Source organism: Melospiza georgiana, chromosome 8 (assembly GCF_028018845.1).
Source record: "Melospiza georgiana isolate bMelGeo1 chromosome 8, bMelGeo1.pri, whole genome shotgun sequence".
NCBI classification, from domain to species: domain Eukaryota; kingdom Metazoa; phylum Chordata; class Aves; order Passeriformes; family Passerellidae; genus Melospiza; species Melospiza georgiana.
The window spans coordinates 10,037,282-10,059,603 of record NC_080437.1 but is presented as its reverse complement, the minus strand read 5'-3'; the positions used below and the strand labels follow the sequence as shown (position 1 = coordinate 10,059,603).

Sequence of the window (22,322 nt, the reverse complement as noted above, 5' to 3'; positions counted from 1 at the left end):
TGTTTGCTGGCTTAGGTTTTGTCCTACCTAGAAATGCAGTTTAGTTTAGACTGTGTTGTGTTCATGCTGTATTTACAGGCAAAAAAGGGAAATTATGCTTTCCTGTGGGATGTGACAGTGGTGGAATATGCTGCACTGACAGATGATGAGTGCTCTGTGACAGTCATTGGAAACAGCATCAGCAGCAAAGGATATGGGATAGCACTCCAGCATGGAAGTCCCTACAGAGATCTTTTCTCCCAGAGGTAAACTGAAACAAAGCTCATTTTAATGCATTTCTGTCTATAGCCAGCGACTGTTCACATTAATTTTGGCATTTAATTAATAAAGAACAATGAACAGATGACAGCAGAGAGGTTATGAGTTCAGGCTCCAACAAAGCTGCTGCTCCTCCTGCTCCATGTGCATCTGGTTTGGGAGGAGGGGACTGGAGGTGATGTGTGGCCTCACACCTTCAGCCAGCACTGCCTCTGGCACAGGACTGATGTCCTCAGAGCTCGGTGAGAGGTAGAGGAGAGATTGAGGAGAGATCCTGAGCGCATGCCACGTTCTGCAGGCTCTGAAGCAGTGCCCTGCGCCCTGCAGGAAGCAAGCAGCAATGCCCTGCCTTATCCTTTAGGGTGGAGGGACTGGTCCAGGACTCGGGATGGTGCAGGGCAACAAGAATTGCAGGGAATTGCATGGGACTGACAAGACTAGAAAACTGTAAAATTATGCTGTTTAGTGATCTCTGAGCTACCAGCTGGGTGTCTCTTTTCCATGAGAATGTGTGCCCTGAACTGAAGACACACAGCTGTGCAGGCATGTGTGCCCTTAGCAGAAGGTGAGCCCATACTCTGCTCCAGGCAGGGATCTGAAGCAAGATTGCCTCATCTTGCTTCTCCTTCATAAAAAGGAGCAAAACTCCAGCTGCACAACTGGATACAAAGCTGCCTCAAGAGAAAAGATTGTTAGTAAACAGCTAAAACAGTTATCAAACCAAATCCAAAATGAATCATTCATGCAGAGACGGGACACTTCACAAGAGACAAAACAATGATTAATTAGCAACTGTTAACACAGTAATTCAGGCATTAAGTAACAGCATTGAAGTAAAATCCTTTTGAATAAACTACATTTACTAAAATAAATGAGTTGGTCGCTGCTTAAACAGATTTGTACTAAGTGGTGCACAAACAGTAGCATGTTTAGCCTCACATATTTTTGGAATTACTGTAGGAGAGCAGCAGTGGAGTGGGTTGAGCATTTCACTAGTGGGACCAGCTGCTGCAGCTGAATGTAGCCAGACCAGGCATAACTAACTGGAATGTGGTGATTTCCCCTGGAAATGCTGTTTGCATTGCAGTGGAATTTTTGACAGTCTCTTTTTTCCTTAAAGTTACCCAGTGGAGTTTACCTGCTGCTGTGAGTAGAAAGAAATCTTGGTATAAGGGAGTTTCAGCACTCTGGTGGTGGAGGGGTTTGGAGTTTTGAATTATGGGATGATAGATTTAAGAGCTTTGAAGCATAAGGAAAAGACAAAAAAAAAAAAAAAACTGTAAAAAAGTCATTGTAAATAATACTTGTCTTTTAAAATTTCTGCAGGATCCTAGAGTTGCAAGAAAGTGGAGATTTGGATGTTCTTAAGCAGAAGTGGTGGCCACGGATGGGACGCTGTGACCTGAATAGCCATACCAATGCACAGACAGATGGGAAGGCACTCAAGCTGCACAGTTTTGCAGGAGTTTTCTGCATTTTAGCAATAGGCCTTCTTCTTGCTTGCTTGGTGGCAGCATTGGAGTTGTGGTGGAACAGCAACCGTTGTCATCAAGAAACACCGAAAGAGGTCCATAACTTTTATTCTTATCACAATTAAAAGTAGAGAACACAAAAGAAAGAGAGAGCAAGTGGAAGTTGTGGGATTTTAGGTGCTCTCATGCAATAAATTTGATTTATTTTGATTTGCCATACTAAGCTTTGCATATAACGTTTTGGGTGGTTGTTTCTAAGAAAATAAAAACAAACAAACAAAAGTGTCTTTTGTGCACATGGAAGGTGCCAAACTGACAGCCCTGGAGACTAAAGTCCTCTATTTATTTGTAGAGCAGATACAGCATGGGCAGCAGCAGTGCAAACTTCCCCTCATTGCCCCACCAATGTGCCTCAGCCCTGACCTGGAGAGACCACCTTTAGGGGTAAGAGAGTGGTTCAGAAACACGCCCTCGGCCACTCTGCTGTGAGTGACGGGGAGGCCAGTCACAGGCACCCAGCTGTGCCTTCTGTGGTGATGTTTTCTCTGACCTGAGCCCCATCCATCGGCTGGGAGATCTGAGTCCATCCTGTGCAGGCTCTGCAGCTGCCAGACGTCTGGTAGCTGCTCTCCTTCATGGCTGACCTAGGCTGAGTTTGAAGAGGTACACAAGCAATTAAAAATAAATCAGCTAGTTAATAATTGAATAAGCCATATTGCCATGACACTGTTTAAATGCTTCCTTTCTTTTGAAGTCAGTTTTAATTCTAAAAGTAGGAGCCTCTGAGGAAGCTGACCTTCATATAACATGTTTTATCTAGGAAATTATACCTGAGAAGTTCTTGGGTTTGAAGTTTCCATGCACAGCAGCCAGAAGAAGTTAGCAATGCTAAGATAGAATAATCAGTCTATTCTCAGATCTGTCTTGCATGAAGCCTGTATTTGTTTACCTAGTTTAAATGTTTAACAAACTAACCTCTTGCCATTTTGGAGACACTTGAGGCATTTGTAGGTGCTTTCATCTTGGAACAGATGTTTTTTACAAGCTAATAATAACAGTGAGCTACACTGCAGCTGGAAAACATTACATAGCCCACCAATTCTAATCTCTCTTTTTCAAGTTGCAGGAGCAGCAGACTAACTGACATACCTGTCACCTGTAAGCAAGTTTGGCAAATTGGCAACATGGTCTAGTGGATGGTGTCCCTGCCCTTGGCAGAGGGGTTGGAGTTGGGTCCCTTCCAACACAAGCAGTTCCATGTGCTCTGATTTTGCCCTGCTGCCTTGTAGAAGTTGCTCCTGCTGTAACTCCAAAGGTGCCCCCTTGCCAGTGTTGTGAAGGCCTAAAGCCCAGCAGTGTTTCACTGCACACTGTGAAATCCTGCAGGGCACAGGCAGGGATGCTTCCCAAAGTGTCCTCGTGCTGTGGGCACAAGCACTTATCTGGCCATCCTGTGTGGTGTGTTCTCCTCTCTACACTCAGGGAATTGCCTTTGTAGAGTGAGGTGAGAATATGATTTAAAGGCAGTTTCATATATCTAAGGTGAAAAAAAATAGTTTTTTTTATTGCAAGGAGTTTTGAATGCTCAGTTTCCATTGCTGGAAAAGAATCTGTCTTCTCAAATTTAAATATATTCTTTTTTTCACCCATCCCTTTTCTTTCTTTTTTAATACCTCTAAGAAGGATTATTGCATATCTATGCCTACCCGATCCCAGCTTTTCTCCCTTTCCCATCCTTCTCCTTCCCTTTCCCTCCAATGTGTTCTTGATGAAGGTTACTCTTGTACATGTGTAGTGCTCTTTGGCAGTTTGTTTGTCAAACATAGAATACTTTTAACCTTCTCTGTTTTAAAGTAAACTGAAGTTACTTCTATGGTAGAGCTGTGCTTGGGGAGATTGCTGTCTGTGGGGCTGGGCTGCCCTTGGAGCACAACTAGGCTGGGTTAGAGGCAAATTAAACAGAGCATGGGCAGGTTCCAGCAAGATCAGTGATGGGGAGGCTGTCAGGAGAGGGGGAGCAGAGTCAGCAGGAGCCCTGGCACAGCAGGTGTGAAGGCTGAACGAGGAGGTGAGAGGGCACAGGGCTGGCTGGAGGAAGGTGTATGGAGGGTGTGCCAGGCAAGGTGGGCTGGAATGAGGGGTCCCATCCAAGGGACAGCCGGCTGCAAGGCCAGGCAGGCAGCTAGAGGCACCTTTGGGTCATCAGAGCAGCCAGAGGGAAGGGTGACAACTGCCCAGAGCCAGGACAGGCAGGATCCTCGGGAACCCTCTGCCTAGGCCAATGGCCACATTGCTCCAGCCCTACTGCACACCAAGGGTTGGGGCTCTTGTCACAGTGACCACAACATTCATTCAGCTAAACTAGCAAACTGAACTAGCAAACAAATGTAGCTGTGTTTCCTGGTAGATTAGTGGCCTGACATATTTCATTTATGTACTACCAGTGAGGATGGATTGAGATGGGACATCTGATGGCTACTGCAATTTAGGTAGGAAACCAAGTTTCAAAAGAGGTGGTGAATATAGGTTGAAGGGTTTTGATGTGTTTAAAAGAACCAGGTTTCAAAACTATGGTAAGGACAGGAACCAGGGCTGGGGGGGGGTGTGGAGTCCTGGGCACTGCTCTGCTTGAGGCAGGAGCCTGGCATAGGGAACAAAAAGCACAAGGAGAGTTTGATCTCCAGGAGGAGTGTGTTCAGCATAGCTCATTTCTAGCACTGTGTGTTGAGCAGCATTTCTACAGCAAGAGCTATAATGGCAGAGCTACAGCATGAGTAGCATACACTGAACATTAAAATCTGCCTCTTAGCTGCGTCTGGTACTCCAGCCAAGTCATTAGTTCGGTAAGAGCTGCAAACTCAAATCATGCTGCTGATTTTCTTCTGCTTTTGGGAAGGCTTTGGCAAAACACAAGTGTTGTGATATCACATAAAAATTGTGGGAACTGGGATGTGTCCCAGCTACTTTCTTCTGTGAAGCAGAGCTTGTGGAGGGTCACAGAGAAGGCTGATTTTCTTGGCAGTCTGAGATTAGACTTGGATATTGCCAATGAGGCAAAGAGAAGGTGGCAACATTTGGCTTCTGTGACCCTCACCCTGTTGGGAGCTTTATAAATCCCTTGGAAAAAAATTATACTGGAACCAGAATTGAGCAAGGAGTTGTTTTGGCTTGTGAAGCCCTTGTGTAGCATTCTCACTTTGGCATGACCCACCTGGTTGGTTATATCATGTCAGTTGCCAACTCCACAAAAAAGAAATGTTGGGACTATGAATGTACAACTACTACAGCAGATTTATGGCAGAGTTGTGTGCAGCTTGCTGGAGAGAGAGAAAAAGCATTTTTTAGAGACTGTTTTTTTTTTTATGTTGGGGGTCAGTGAAGTCTGTGGCTAAAAAAATGAGCATTGCCTTCCTTGTCATCGGAGAAACATTTCCAGCTGACATTAAGGTGATGTTTTTTGCCAGTTTGTTGTCTTTTCTTTTTCCACTTTGTATTCTTTAGGCTTTTGTGGAGGTTAGGCTGAACCAATACATTGATGTCCAAGGACTCAGATGTCTGCATGGTGTAAATCACAGCTCTTAATTACACTGAGTGCGCAGGATGTAGTATTAACTATGAGACAAACAGAAGCCTGTCTTTTGAAACCAGACAACATAACTTGGATCTTGATAGTAACCTGATCTACATTTATGTGCTTCATAGGAAGAGTTGTGTCAAGGTCACACTGCTTCCAACTAGAATATTTTTTTTACATTTTTCACATATGAAGTAATTAAACTTCACAAAAATGTAAAAATAGTAATGTCCCTATACACTATATCAATTCATTAAGACAAACCTCCAGGAAAGATAAATTACCTTTATTTTTCCATGTTGCCACTGGTTCACAATTGTATCTTTCAAGGAATAGTGAAATTTCTTGCTACAGGAGCAAAGGCTGGGTTGATCTTTTTCAGGATGTTGCTACAAGATATTTTTATTCTATTTGAAGGAGATTTGTAAAAATGTTTCTAATGAGTTGTGCTGTACAAATCTTAATGTTATCCCTATTCAATCCTTATCAGATCAGATTAACAAAAGAAAGATTAGCTCCAGCATCAGGAAAAAATGTACTGCTGCAACACCACGCCACATTCTTTTATTAGGGCTCCAGTTTGCAATCTCTTCAAGCTGGAAAATATCTGGTAATGTTAAAATTGCCTTATTACTTTCTAACTCAGAAAAATCTTGCACTAGATCATATTTTTCCAAAAAGATATTCTGGAATTTATAATCACCCTCTACTCATTGTTGGTACCCAGCCATCAAATACCCACAGTGAAATTTAGCCAGCTCATACATCTATCTCTGTGTGTTAAAATCTTGAACTTACACAGCTGCTACTCAGCCTGAAATACTGATACCTAATCTTTTGACTTTGATAAGCTTCAGAAAATTAGGGAGTTGTGAAAAATTAATATTTATTCTGGAGTCTTTGTTCAGTCACTTTTACATCCCTTTTAAATGACTGGGCAATCAGATAAAGTTATTAAAACTGGTACCATATAAATGTTAACTTTTGACAATTGCCTCTGCATTTCTTTAACTTTTGTGTGAGTCCTATGCACTTATTTCACAATATCAGTAAGCCAGAATGTAATTTGGATCATTTAACAGCCAAGGGCTTTGCCACATCATCAGATTGTTGGTATCTTTTATCCCCTTTGAAGGAATGAAAGGCAGTTTTCACATCTTTGTTGTCATTATGATCCAGCGTGGCTGCTTCCTGCAATGGGCTCCCCAGCACCCTCTGTGCTTTATCAGCTGTGTCTTTGTGTGATGTGCTACTCTCTGAAGATTATTACTTCTCAGATCTCATCAGAGCTATGAAGAAAGCATTCCTTGTTCATCCATACGCTACAAAACAATGGGAAATTATATGCAAAGACAAAATATCCTACTATTAATGGAAAGAAAGTTTAATTCCCATATTTTTCATGGGGCTATTCACTAAAAAATTAACAGGCAACCCCATGTTAAACAAAGTTAACCACTTGCGCAGAACGATTTTTTGTTGTCTGGTATCAGGCACTTGTTGCATCTCTCATAAGAGGTGATATTGATTCACTTATATTTGACAATGTGGGAATGACCCCAGTAAATTATTAGTTTGATTCTTTCTTTTCACAGATAATAAATATGATTAATCAAAAATCTGTTTTTCCAAACTAAGTGTGCTATTCCTAGCAATGTGAGTGTTTCAGAAACTGGACCCAGTGTGTTTGGGAATCTCTAGTGCAAGAAGACTTGGGGGTTTTATTGGTTAAAGCATAGCATAGTTTTCCACCTCCTGAGTTGCTTCTAGTCATTGTCTCATAACTTGTGTCAAATTTATAATTCATTAACAATCACAGCTTAGTTTGTGGTTTCTTTCCTTTCTCATGCTTCTACAAAATAATTTTATTCAATAGACTTTTCACTTTTCCGTCTTCTTTATTTTTAAATTATTAAAAGGAAGCAGCATCTCAGGTACTGTTCAGAGTGGAAACAGTCTTGTGTACTAGTAACAGCACCTTATAATTCCTATTTCCTGTTACTCCAAGCTTAATAATGTCTTGAATCTTAAAAAGTCTAGACACTGCAAGCTCTATGAGATAGTGAGAGGTAGCAAAATTATTCTAAAAATTGTCACGAGTATTTTGGTAGTGCACAGGGTGAAAGAAAAAAACCCTCTATCTCTGGCCAGGGCAGCCTCTTGTGACCTGCCTTAAACTCCCTTTTTTCCATGTCCACTGATGTGCAAATCCCAGCCTACCTCAGAAATCCATTCTTCCAGGTTTAGCAGTCATGAAAGTTACCCACTAAGGCTCTCTTCTGGTATTAGAAGAGCAGGAAATCCCAGTGTACCTTACAAATGGAAATAGGATCTGGCAGCCATGAGTCCAATGGATCCAAATTTGTCACTGCTAAAAATTGTGATTTGTATTTTGTTCATCTCACTTTAGTTCTCCAGCCAGATACTATTTCATGGCAATTGAGGCTTCTGTATCTTCAGCACGGTGTCAGCAGTGTTGGTTTTGATTATTAAAGAGTCTCTTGCTTTCACCATTATTTTCACTTTCCTTGTCTTTTTCCTTGTTGCTTCATTTACCTTGTCTCCTTTGTGGTGTTATCTTTTTATGTGATAATTTGATTTGTGCCAGGATGATTCCTTTTGAGAGTGAAAGGAAACACGAGATCATCAACCCAATGTTTTATTTTCCCTTCATTGCATGTTCTCTATATTTTATCTTGTTTTTATTTTAAATTATTTTTTTCTGTATTTTAATGACATGTCTGAAATCTTTGTACATTTTTTGCTCAGTTGCATATAAATTATCATTTGTTTGTACTGCTGTATTGTATTCTACTTTTCTAAGAATAAATAAAGGTTTGTTTGGGGAAAATAAATCATGCAAACATTGGCAAAATAATGCATTTTAATGCCATCTAGAAATTCAGTTTCAAACCAGCTTTGAATGTAATAAGCTGTGGAACTTCATTTAAGTCGCATTTTTAAATCAGCAAAGCGGTGTTAGGAGCCAGTCAACCCAGAATGCAAAGTTTACTGTTGCTTGATGATAAAGTATAAGCTGGAAGAACCAGTCAAAAAAAAAAAAAAAAAGAGGCCTATATAATATATAAATTAGTTTGTACAGAGGCTGGTAATAGCTGGAAGGGCATCTTAACTATCTCAATGCTGGCTTTTTATGGGACTGAAGAAACAAGATTTTCTCTTTGGAGTGCCTGTAGTGAAGCAGATATTCTGTAATTCCAGGCAGGGTGCACATCCAGAATCCAATGAAATCACCCAACCCCTGCTATTGATCACCATAGATTTTGGTCAAGGCTGTAATGGGTTTAACAGTGACATATCATCCCTGTGATTTATGGCACTGGGCCCAGGCTTCTGCTACCCAAAGCAGTGGTGAAACAATTGAGTTTTGTACCAGCATATTTCCCTACCTGCAAGGGAGGGATTTTTGTGTTTGGTTTAATTTTTCTCTGGTGTGTGAGAAAACCCTGCTAATGGGATCCTTAGGGATATAATCTGAATTTACCTGGCATGAACCTTAGGGGGGAAGAAAATTATTCAACATAAATAAGCTTAAAAAATGAGTGTTGCCATGCAGGGGAATCAAAAAGAAATAACCTGTCTAAAGTTTCAGTTTGGTGATGAGTGTAAGTACTTGCTTAATTTGCATTACATTGCCTATCCCAGAGAACTTCTGTGGCTACTCATGAGCTTGGCATGAGCTTATGTATTTTACTGAATTGGAGCCTTAATGTGTCAGATTCTTTTAGATTCTTCACACAATGTTTACACAGCTAATTTTTGTATGTCTTATCTCAGCCTATGGCAGTATTTTAAAGTTGACTTTTTGAAGGGGGTGTAAAATAACAAAATCAGTAAAAGTTTAAAATAATAAAAAGCATAAAATCTGACTTTTTCTCAAATTTCTTTTGCATTTTTGTGGTTTGTAAAATGCCTTAGGTGTTGATCTGACTAAGCATTTAAGCATGTACATAAATTAAATAAGAGGTGAATTCTAATCTCACCCAGAGCACCAAAACATTTCCATTCCTTTTAGTGGCATAGGGTCAAACTTCTGTTGCTTTGAAGCACCTGAAGACGGGGAATAATATGTGCATTGAGGTTATTTGGTGAAGATTGACCTTACTGTGCAATGATATTAACATGCAATTTATAAACCTATTTATCAATTGAATTTAAATAATTTTATAATACCTGAAATAATCTGTAATCAATGTTAATGAAATATTAAGGTATCGCAGATACCAATACTGTGGAAAATATTTTTTTAAAATAACCAATGGCTTGGTTATGATCTTCCATAAGTCCAGACCCTTATTTATAGGCACATGTATAAGAAAGAGCTACAAAAACTCACTCAACAAGCACTGTTTCTTCAGAATTATTAAATATGCAAGCATTATCTTTTGGGAAACTGGTGACCAGACTTTTATTATGCTGAGCTATTTTAATAATTTGGCTAGTCATGTCTTGTCAAAATATGTCAAAATAAAAGCTTGGGCAGTTTCCAAAATACAGCCCTGAATAGAGGCACAGAAACCTTTTCAAAATTTGGTTTTTAATTGCAAAAATTGTGGCTAATAGTCAGGAGTAAGGATTTTGTAAGCCTTTCATATAGCTGGAGTGGAGATGAGAGGCTTTGTAAATCAGCTAACCCTGGGCATCAAACAGGTTGTAGAAGCAATTCTTTGTCTCCTGTGCCAACTCTCTCTTCTCCTCCTGGCATATTAGGAAAAAAATGAAAACTTTTGAGATTTGCATGTGACTAGACAGGAATGGTGAAGAACGAGGGTGTGGAGCAATCTGTTACTCCTGATGCTCCCGTAGAGTAATTCAGTCTGCTAAAGGATAGCAGTGCTTTGCTTTGGGCTCACTAGTGAGAAATTGCATTCCTTATGGACTAGATTATATTTTAGGTTTAAAAAAAATGTGTTAAGCAATGTAAAGAAATCATTAATTTTTAGTGAATTTTTGGAATAGAAGCATCATTAATTTAATTTTTACTTTGTAAAAGAGTAATCTGTCACATCACAGTGTAATTTTAGATGATGTCAAATTCTGAAAACACCACCCTTTTGAGGGCCATCCTCTTTTGTTGCAATGCTGTTTCAGACCAGACGTATAAGAAATGATGAGTACATGTTTGCTGAAAAGAGTGAAATATTAATTACATTATTAGCCTCACTATTTTGATCCTTCTTTTTTTTCTCCCCACATCTTCCTTTCCCTTTCTATCTGGAGATGGCCAATGATGTGAGGCTGGGCCTCAGAAGCATGGTGAGAATTTCTAATGAACATACAGATGATTGGTTTCTTGTTGAAAATGCCTGCACAGATGAATCCCTGTTAGTTTCCTCCACATCTTTACCTTCCCCTGTCACTCCCCTTGATCCCAACCTCTGTGTTGTTGGAAATGCCTGTAGCTGCAGTCTGTAGTGTGTACACAGTAGAGGTTTCTCCGGTTGCAAGTTCTCCTTTCTCCCAAGTTCCTTTGCAGAGACATTGGCATGCTCACCAACTAGCACTCATTCTGTACTGCATTTTGCTGCTTGTGTTGAGAAATGTTTCTTTGCATTCTCTTATTGTCCTGTTAATTTTTAACATCATGAAAACTGTGGAAACATCTGTACCATGTGAACCACTCACTCATTCTCGTTGTCGTTGTGTTACCAGCTGGTGAACCAAGGTTGGTAAGGATTTTAAACTTGAATATCTCAGCATGAGGCTGGATGTCCCCTTTCATATTGAGTAACAAATGAAAATGCTATCACAGGCTCTTTCCTGGCAGGTTTGGGTCTGTTGTGAGGTCTAGACTGTTCTCTCTGTGATTGCACTTAGTTAATGGATGGTGGTGAATGTGGGAGCAGATCATTGCAAGACACTGTGGGGCAACCTGATCTTCCCCATCAGGACTGTCCTGGGTATTTATTCACAGAGACAGGGATGCACTTCAAGAGGATAAATAAGACAAAGAAAGAGGTTTGGCTGGTTCAAAGTGGTGTGCATGGTCAGCTTCACTGGCCTGCTGGGGAGATTGCTCTCTGGGGTATTCCTGGCAAGGCTCATAGGCAAGACCTGTGGGACACGTCAGAATTAGACCTCTGCTTAGATGTGATTTCAGCTTAGATAAATCCAACCTGGGTAAGGTGTGCAATGGGACTGTGGGAAGATGTGAACTGCTTCGTAAATGTTCTTGCTACCACTTCTGTAGCCAGTCACTGTTACTTGTTTGGTGACTAGGTTTTTTGGTAATAATTTATTTATACCTCTTTTCTGGCTGAGGATAGCTGGAAATGATGTATTTGAAACAATTTTCTGTCACATTAACATCAACTTTGCAGGATTTTGTAATATCTCACTTTTTTTCAGGTTTACTTAAGAGGAAAAAGAGTGTTACTGTCTCTTCATAAAGGAATTTCTGCTCTCTGGTGAAGAAGAGCATCACTTAGTGAATAAGGTGTCCTCTTGTACATAATTTTTATGAAGTTTTGTTTTTTTGCAGATGATTCTACATTTAATGAAATTAACATACTGCAGAACTTTCTTTTATTCTTTCAATTAGGTAACAGCCAACTGGACCTCCTCTGATGTCAGTCTCAGTGCCTTCTTCTAACAGCTGGTTTATGGACGATAATTTAGCTAATTGCTAATTTAGAATACATGGTAGAGCTTCCACTTGTAAGAGCAGAAGCTTGATGCAGGATTGGGCCTATTTCTAAGAGCAGGTTTTCAAGTAGACTCTTGAGGTGCATCCCTGCATATTTCCAATAAGATTCTGTGATGGTCAAACCAGCTTTGAGCAGAGTACACTCAGAAACACTCAACAAATTTTATGTAGCATTAAGTGCTGATGACTGGGTGAGCTGCCTGTGTTAAATTAATGTCAGCAGACATCCATCACCACTGCATCTGTGTGCACGTCTCCCTGCATTTCACTGCATTGTCGGCTGCGGAATCTCCGGAATAATGAGTGTCACACAGTGAGTCTTGCTCAAAAGGGGCTGTTGGTATTAATGTAACACCATACTGTATTGCCATTGTTTTGCAGCACATCTAGTCCATATATCATCACTGCTTTTTCTTCTTGAGCAAGCCAATTATGCCTGGTTTTGCCAATCTGTCAGAGCCTCCTGGAATAAATTAAAATTACAGCTTTGCATATGCAGGAGCTGTTACTGAAAGTAATGATAATGGCACTGGGTGAATACAGGATTTCAAAATAATCCTAACCAATTGTACACATGCAGAGCTGCTGCTGCTTTATTTCTCTTTAACAAGGTAAATATTTGAGTCCACGATGTCTGAAACCCCACAGACTGAAGCTGGTTGCTGGGTGGAGCTGTGGGGTTTGATGCTGAGTAAGAAGAAAATAGTCTGTGGGTACCTGAGCATGGAAAGTGCTGTTTCAGTTTTTTTCTCTGCCTGCTTTTTCAGTTTTGCAGTATGTCTGGCTGTGCCTGGAAGTGCCTGAGTGTTCCTTTCTAACTGGGTACAGGTGTGCCTTCCAGCACCTGTGTCTCATGGCCTCTGACAGACACCTGCCATTATGAGCACACATGTATGAGTCAGGAGGAGTTGTATATGGGTGGGAGAGAGACCAGCATGTTTCCTGGTCAGGGACAGAAGAGGAAGTGTTTGTCTGGCACTGGAGTTTGTCTCAAATTTTGAAACCCAGCCCTACTCACAAAATTACCTAATTTTTTAAAAATAGCTCTTGCACAGAATGAAAAGCTAATATTAGCATTTGTGTCTTGGTTTCTTTCTCTCATCAAAAGGTAATCCTTCATGTTGTCACCCAGGACAGGAAACAAAAAACCAAAGCAGAAACGTGCCCTGATTGATGATTAAGGCTATATTACCTTAAAAGCTTTGTTTTCTGCATATCTCCTGAGTCTTATTAACTGCTTTAACAGGCTTTTAATTCTTGGCACAGTTACCAGCACCTGACTGGGAGGTATTGACATATGCAAGTTATTCCCTCCCTGTTTAGCCTGTCTGCCCATATTGGCTATGTTTCTGAAATTTTAGTCCTTCTGGGGTCAGGGCCATCAATCTTTTTCTTCTCCAGTCTAGTGTGCTTTTATTTGCATGTGTTGGATGTTGATGGAACTTATCACAGTTTTGGCATAGTTTTAGCATCACATTTCTGCAGATATTAGACTTTCCTATTGGGGCATTTGTCTTCCTTTTTTTGCCTTGATGGAACTGCTTCATCATTGTGTAGCATTTTTATGTCTTGAAGTGGCTTTTCTAGAACTCTGTGATAAACTCACAGAAATTACAAGTAAAAAACCAGACAACACAATGGTGTCTTTAATTAAAATATTTTTCTCAAAAAATTTTCCCTTGGAAGATTCCAAGTGTTGCAAGCCAGTAAGCTAAGCAGTATTAACTTTTAATTAATTGTATTTAGAGGGATGTAGGCAGTTTCTCAAAAACATCAGCCAGTAGCTCCATTCCAACACCCTTGAATTTGATCACATTAACTGACTCCAAAGCTCCCAATTGGTACCATATTCTTTCAGTATGACTGCTCACAGGCTTTATTAGAACCACCTGTCAAGAGTCACAGAAAATAAGCTAGGAAAAAAAACATATTGATTACTCTGTAAATGATGGTGTCTGCATTATCTTGTCATAATTCCACTCGGTGTGAAAAGGGCAGACCTGGTTAGTCCTGAAAGGGAGTCAGTTTCTTGCAGGTGTGACCATGCAGGTTCAGTCATTCCCAGGCAATTCTGGTGAGCATCCTCCAGATCACTCCAAGCCAGGGTGTGCTCCTGCTGTCAGTCACAGGCCACTGAACCTGTTGCTCATGATCAAGTGCTTGGGACATATCAAAAACCTGCCCCTCTAAGGCCCTTCCAGAACTCAAACTCACTGGGGGATGTTAACATTTCACTTGGTATTTAGGCCTAACAGAATTTCCTGACCAGGAGCAATGGTTGTTTTGCTGTTTTCCTTAAGCTGCAGAGGATAAGCCTGGGTGTATAATTAATTTTCCTTACACGTTTCTTTTCTTCACTGATTAGTTTCTTCAACTGATCTATTTGGAGTACAACATTAATATTGAAAATAGAATTATGAAGACAGCAAAGGAAAACTATTTTATCTTTTCCTGGCAACACAAGCATATACTTGTGTCCAACACAGCCATAGATGAGAAGTGAAGTTGAATTGGCATGAAATGTCTGAGATGTGACATATTTATAATATTAACTAAATTTTATATATTAAGTGCAAAAAATAATTTTTTTTACAAATTACTGATATTTAACGAGAAGCACAGAACTAAAAATAAAGGAGAACATGGAGCTGACAATGGATAAAACATAATAACTTTTAAGATTTCTTTTTCTGGCTTTATTGCCATTTAAACCTTTCTTCATTTAGCCTGTTAGTTTTCAGTAACATATGCCATGTTACTGAATTTCCCAGAAGAAAAATAAAAGGAAAAAAAAGATTAGGTTTACAGAATTTACAGAGTCTGAAAGGTTGGCTTGTCACATAATGCTATCCTGAAACCTCTGCTTCTGGAAATCTTGGATTCAAAGCAGTTTTATGGTGTGCAATGACAAACTAATCTTTTCAAGGGTTTCTGAATTTAATCTTGGGTTTTTTAAAAGGATTTGAAGAATCATTCATTCACCATTAAGATAGTCTCATACAAACCTTGACATTTAGTTATTTAGCTGCTCTTTTCTAATAAGACAAAGAAAAAGGAAAGAACCTTTAAAAATGTGATTTTATAATTCCTCAGAGACAAGTTGTTTTCCATAACCTTTGCAAACATTTTATTTTGACAAGGAAAAGAGGGAATAATGTGAATTCCTGTTCTGTTGAAAGCCTTTATAAACTTTTCTTTGATCTTAATAAGGCCAGCAAGTTGTCCTTAATGCTGAAGAAAGAGAAGTAGGCAAGTGAAATCATCACCCCTACCTCTTAAAGAGATCCCAAGTATTTCCTTCTCTATGTACTTCACAAAGTGTTCTGGTGTAGATGGAATGGGGTGTCTGTGTGCAGGAACTGGTTTTAATCTTTATTGAGAATGAAATTTTTAGCACAGTGAAACATGAGTTTGTATTGTGAAACATAAGCAACTTCAAAACCACTATTTCCTGAGGAATGCTGAGGAAGAAAAGGCCTGTCAGGCCAGGAGAGGGGAACATCCCAAAAGATGTGGAATGTTCCTTAATGATCCCTATGGTCTGGACCCAGAGATGTGTATTAAAAGCATCCAAGCTGTGGCTCTTCATGTTTACATCTAAAAGGGCTCAGCTAAATATTAATTCAATTAATCAAGATTAATTCATGCTTTGAATTTTATGACCTTCTGTGCCCAGATGCTCCAAATGAAGATCCTGCTTCATTCACAAATTTATTTTCTCTCTGCAAACAATTAATGACTGCTTGTTGCAATTATTGAAACCTTACCTTTCCCTCTGGATTGGCTTTATCCAAGTCTCATACTTGTTCCACTAGCAAAGCAAGATGAATACACTTAGGATGTACTTGCAATAAAAAAATTAAAATATAAATAAAACATTGGTGTATATTTTCACTTGAAATGATCTGAAGAAGGCATTAGTATTTGGCAAAAGCTCAGAAAAAATGTAAATGAATCATGAGCATTTTGCCAAAGCCTCATTTAGGAATATTTGTTCTAATATTTGCTCAGTTCTAACCCGAGTTCTCTTTTGTTTTCTTATTTTGTAGTGGAGATTTGACAAGAAATTGAGTCCCCGATACCCAAAATGCCAGCTGGGAGTCCACATCCCAGCTAGCAGCATCATTTAGAAAAAAATCAGTACAGGGTACCTAAGGAGGCATTGCATAATGGGAGTTAGCTCCTTAGGCTCAGCATCATAATACGTGGTGCTAGCTGCAGTTTGTGCACAAGCAGAACTTTGCAGCAAGCTTTTGTTGGCAAACAGGTGAGGAAAATAAAGCAGTGAGTGGTTGGACATCTCTTCCAAAGGAACCCAGCCAGAGAGGTTGAGCTTACTCCCATTGGGAATAATGGAAGAACTTATCTCACGTTTGCCCCAGGTCTACAATTTTAGTTTTAAGAAAAAGGAACTGAGGAAATGATGAATTGCATCCATGAAATCCTCTGGTCACTACCATACATCCTTAAGTTTCCTGGCTAGAGAGTTTAGGGAAGAGTGTCTGAGTTATCATCAGCTTAGTGCATTGTCTAATGTATTGAATGAAGGGCCTGACAGGTCAGGCGTGTTTGTTGTCAGGAAGGACTTAATAGAGCTGCAGGGGTTATCTGATCAAGTGTTGTGTGATCCCTTCATGTCAAAAAAGTTTATTTTTTATTTTATTATCCATTGATTTGTCTCTAACTCAAAATTATCCGATTAGAGGATTTGGTTGAAAAAGCAGGATTTTTAAAAAGTTATTTGTTTCATTGGTGCGGAAGATTATATCCCCAGGTTTCTGGAAGCTTCATGGGGATTTTGGTGAGTTTATGACATAAATTAAATAGGAATTCATTTTCCACTGATTAGCAAAGAATTTGTAACACGCAGCTCAGCCCTGTAATTGTGGCGCAATTGTGTTCCAGTTGAAATCAATATGGATTTAGCCGAAGCTAAGGACACAGGTTTGAACTGTACATCATGTAACACTAATTCATTTCCAAACCCATGCAGGGATCAGCAAATTCAATGGTTCTTGAGTAATGTAGAAGGGATGTTAAATCACAGGGTTACAACTGAATCTGTAGTTGACATTGACTGGAATCAAGGACTTTGGAGTTGGCTTGTCAATTTACAGGGGAAAGCAAAGTTGCATAGCAGAGGATACCACTGGAATAAGATTGTAATTCTCTGTGCTCCACCTGAACACCAGTGATGAAATATTAAAAGGAGTGAGTGGCAGTGACGCTTTGTACTTCATTCCCTGAGCCTGCATCTTGCTATGAATCAGTCAGGCTGGTGGTATTGTGTTAAACCAACATTTAAGCCCAGGTTGACCTTGGGGAGTCAGGGATTACTGGAACACAAAAGTTTTGGGTAGTCCTGCTCCCTAGGTTGGAGCCTTGCTGTGTGAGTAATGTAATTACAGGTTTGTGTTGGACCAGGGAATTTCTCCAGTTCCAGGGTTGTTGGGCTGTTATGCTTTGCTGCTACTCTGCTGTGAGTTACACTTGCATCAAATAACTAAACTGCAATCATAGCTGTGCTTTATGAAATGTAGAGAAATTATATAATGTAATACCTTTTTATTGGCAGTACAATGCTAGCTGTTAAAATTCAGTCAGACAGCATCCCAGGTGGTTGACTTCACCCTGCCAATTTTGTTGCTTCCCAGTTTGAGCATCTTGAATGCCGTACTGAGGTGATAAACAGCCCACTGTAGGTCTTTGCTACTTCAGGATTTAAAGACAACTCCTTTTGCTGTGTTTCCTTTAGCTAAGAGCTAAAGTGTGCTGAGTGAGTGGTTCTGACAGATGAGGAGACCACTCTGTGAACCTTATGAAACGCATTCTCAGAAGATGGTGATGCATTTCCTAAAGACCAACACTGTTTTCCTGAGCTCTGACCACAGATAGACTTTTCCAGATGACATGTCAAGATGACAGAGAGCTTATGGTCTGTCATGAAACTGTTTCAAACACAAATGCAAGGTTCCCTCCCCTGGGCTCCCGGAGTAGGCCTCTCTCAGTGCTGCTCCAGTGGGTTTTATTCTGTGCCACACAGGTGACCCAGAGCCTCCTGATGGGAGGGTAGGAATTCATCATCACCACAACCTCTGGCTAGCAGATTTCAATGAAGCAATTACCCTGAAGTCATGTTTTTTTTACTGACATATTCTTTAGAAAATGCTCTGCAGATACATGAGATAGTGGTGAGCTGTCATGTGGTGACAAAGGGCCGAGCTGCCCAGTGGAATGTGGAGTCCCAGGTCATCTGTTTGCCTGCTATAGGCTTTTTTCTGAGCTTCTGCAAGGTGAGCCAAGGGCGTGAGGGATATGCTGGTCCCTGATGCCAGCCATCATTTACCTCCCAGGAGGATGGGATTGACAACATCAGGAGCTCCAGCAGGCTGAGATTGAGCTGGTGTTTTCTTCAGCAGGTTTTTCATCTGGAGATGTTGCCAGACCTCAAGGTTTTGCACAGGCACAGCTGAAATCCAAGTGATGTAATGAGTGATCAGCAGCTGTGGTCACACAGAGGAAAGGAAGGGGGCCGGATGGGGTTGGAGATTGTGTTTGGACTGATTGCTCTGATTTCTTCCCCACCAGGACAAAGAAGTGAACCTGGAGCAGGTGCACAGACGCATGAACAGTTTAATTGATGAAGACATAGCCCACAAGCAGATCTCCCCAGCGTCCATCGAGATCTCGGCGCTGGAGATCGGGGGCATGCAGCCAGCCCAGACCCTGGAGCCGGTGCGCGAGTACCAGAACACGCAACTTTCTGTCAGCACCTTTTTACCAGAACAGACAACTCATGGTGCCAGCAGGACACTGACAGCTGCCTCGGGCAGCAACCTGCCGCTGCCCCTGAGCAGCTCAGCCACCATGCCCTCCATACAGTGCAAACACAGGTCACCCAATGGAGGACTATTCCGGCAGAGCCCCGTGAAAACCCCGATCCCAATGTCATTCCAGTCCGTGCCGGGGGGAGTCATCCCAGAAGCGATGGAGCCCTCGCACGGAACATCCATATGATGAAAACAAACAGTACAAACAACCAGCAGAGATTTTTAATACAAAAATTTAAAAGAAACAAAAAAAAAAAAAAAAAAAAAAAAAGAAAAAGAAAATGAACTCTTACGTTTTTCTTGTATATACTTGTAAATAATGAAAGAATGAAGTGGGGTAAAAGTGTATTTTGAATATTCCCAATTTTCGAAGTAAGTAAAAAACAAAACAAAAAACAAACAAAAATGTATGAATGACTTTGTAAATTTTGTTCTATATGAATAAAAAGGCAAACTACTTGTGGTCGTTCTCAAGTGCCAAAGAAGACCTGTTACTGGGACTGAGGGCCATACTTTTCTTTTATTCCCATGGATTTCAACACTTATTCCCTTACAGGTATGGTTTTTTTAAGAGCAAAAAAATTATCTCTTTCTTGCTAGAAAAATTCACCATGCTCAGATTTCTCCTTTCCCCAGAACCCTGTTTTATAGCCAAGATGACAATTCACTCAGAGAACTTAGCAGCTGGTATTAGCATAGCAGTAAAAAATGCTTTAAAGGTGAATTATAACTCAAATCCAACAAACAATAAACAGAGAATACTTTCCTTCTAACAAGGATTTACACTTCCACACAGTTTCTAAATTTAAGCACAGGATTATTGGATTGTGGTTTTACTGTCTGCTGTGCTGTGTGGCTCTTTTTATTTAACTTTCTGTGTTTTGTTATACATATATATATAATATATATTATATATTTTATGACGTATATATTATATATATAAATGCTTTGATGAACAACAAGTTTTAGGTTAAGGGGAAAGCTTTTAAGAAGAACTGCTCAGCTCTTTTGTTTCTTGTGTACATGACTGAAAATGGGGAGGAACCAATGGAGTGAGGCAAGGAGGAACTGTAAAGGCAGGAGATAATGGCACTGCAGTGCCTGTGCCCTCTGGTGCCATCTCTTTCTTTAAGATTTCACTGAATTTTTTGTATAATGGATGCAATGCTCCCTGTTGAAATCATATCCCTGAATGACAAGACTATAAGCACAGCTCTGCTTTTTTTCCATTGATTTTGTAAAGAGAAACATTTTAATGGCCATGTCTATAATTGTGGTAGAAAAAGGCTGTACAAAGCCTTTTTTTTAATCTGTAAAACACAGAGGACAAAGATAGAACAACGCATATAGCTTATTTAATGTCTTGTCATGCAAATATTACCAGTGCAATGTCGTATGACAAGAAAAAACCAAACCAAAAATCTAACACATTGTTTCCTTCCCAAACTGAAATTTAAATGCCAAACATAATGGATCCCTGTTCCCCCTCCTACTCTTCCTGGACCATCACTCTCTTTCAAAATTGGGATAATTTAATGTCTTCTCAAATTTATCCCTAATACTAGATTGTAATTTCCCTTTGCAGTTGGATTTCTTCCTTCAGTTTATTAGAGCACTGCTATTTGGAAAAGGCTGTAGATCCTGGTGCGGCAAAATCACTGTCTACATTAGGGTGAAAAATTCTGTTTGAACAGAGGTAAAAATGCATTCACATCCCAGGAAAGTCAGCAGGCAATCTGGGTCAGGTTTTTGGGTAAATAAACATTCCATTCACTGCTCCTAATTTGATTTGCATAATTACACAGCACGTATATTTATGGGGTGATTAAAGTCCCCACATTTTTACATTTCTACTTGAAGCAGTAGGGAGGAAAAGTCAAACTGTGACATAAACCCAGCCTTATGGAAGAGTATACTCAGCCTAACACTTTTTAAATGAGGAATATTGATGATGGGCTTACAGGAGGAGTACTCTTAGAGGAATTCATTTTTTCTATTGTCAAGCTGGTTTCTCATGAAGATGGTGCAATTTTGTAGCTTGGCACAAATTACACTATTTGCTGACTGGATTTATGCTATTTGGAGGTTTAGCCCACAAAAACTTCGTATTTTTTTTTCTTCTTTTGTCACATTGTTTTGTTTTTTTTTTTTTTTTTGGTTTTTTTTTTGTCTTAACAAACCTATGCCACAGGAAAAAAAAATCTTCTATAAAAACACTAATTAGTTATGGCAGAAATAGCTGCACTAAAAGACTATGTACACACAGAAATCTGTAAAAATGCTTTGGAGAAAGAGTGCAAGCATTTGTGTTGGAAAAATCTCTCATTTTGTGACCAGTTTAAGATTCTAGCTGCAGCAGAGGAGCATGCTGCAGAAAAGGCGCAAGGAGGTGCTTGAGTGGCCACAAGGGTGTGATCTGTTGTGGCACGCAAACCTGCTGGAGGTGTCCTGAGCTGCTGCTGTGCTGTTACTCACAAAACATGCTGCTGACTTGCTGCAGCAAAGCCCAGAGCAGGGGCTTGAAACCCTCTTTTACTGAGGCATCTTTGCTTTCATGTTTGATCTTTTTCATATTATAGACTAAAGCACTGTAATTTTAACTGACCTGCATTTGTGGAAAAAATTGTGAATACAATATATTTTGGGGATAAACTTCAGCATTCTTCGTATTCAGTGTTCTCCTCCTGGCTTACTCTTGCTGTGTGCTGTAAAGTTTGGAAGTGTGCTCTAACTTATCAGTGATGTCAGAGCTCCTTTACTCTCATGCACAGGATGTGACTCACCTGTTTGAGTGCTTGGCAGGACTACATTTATGATGAGCAGCATCTTGAAGAATCAAACCACGCAGCCCTCTTTCAGAAAAGCATTTCAGCATGTGTGAGCCCTGTGGGGTGCACCTGCTTTATGCACAGGTGAAGTGCATTGCTGATTGATGGTGGAGTTAAAACACAGGTCTCAAATTAAATATGTGCCTAATTTTAAGCAGGTGAGTGAGCTGGCCAAACTCCTTGGGAGTACTCAGCTGCTTTAAGTTAACCTTAAGTTTTGAGTGCTTTGCTGCACCAGGGTCTACACTGCAAAACTAGGAATCTGCAATGGATCTCTCACTGTCTAGTAATTATTTCTTTATATAAAAGTTAGCAAGTCATAGGTTGAGCCTGTCAGCCCTGACAGGAAGCTGTTAAATCCTTCATGTGCTAGTGGTTCGGTTTTAGATTATTTAAGCAAATCACCAGGTTCTCCTTGAACATAAACAATGTTTCTTTCCCCATAACTTTCAGTTTTGAAAGTAAATGCAGAATGTATGATTTTCATATCCTGTCTCCTGTTTTATATTTGTATCTTCCTTTTGACAGATCAAAGCATTCACTTTCTATATAATATGTATTCACCACACACATGCATATATATATATATATATACATGTGCAATTACTCACAGAAGAAGTGAGAAATATAATTTCCATGTGATGTAAATGAGCATAAGGTGAAAGCTCTCACAGAGCTGTGCTTATTTACACC

The 22,322-nt window shown here is 39.9% G+C and overlaps 1 protein-coding gene across 1 annotated transcript in view; it reads left to right on the top strand.

Annotated features, from left to right (window-relative positions):
- GRID1 (glutamate ionotropic receptor delta type subunit 1) overlaps nucleotides 1–22,115 on the top strand; it is a 481,700-nt gene extending 459,585 nt beyond the window's left edge. Inside the window, exons 14-16 of the mRNA XM_058029149.1 lie at nucleotides 79–245; nucleotides 1,585–1,825; nucleotides 18,560–22,115. Coding sequence (XP_057885132.1) covers nucleotides 79–245; nucleotides 1,585–1,825; nucleotides 18,560–18,988 — 837 coding nt within the window. The 3' untranslated portion in view covers nucleotides 18,989–22,115. The remainder of the gene's footprint in view (nucleotides 1–78; nucleotides 246–1,584; nucleotides 1,826–18,559) is intronic.
- The last annotated feature ends 207 nt before the right edge of the window (nucleotides 22,116–22,322 follow it).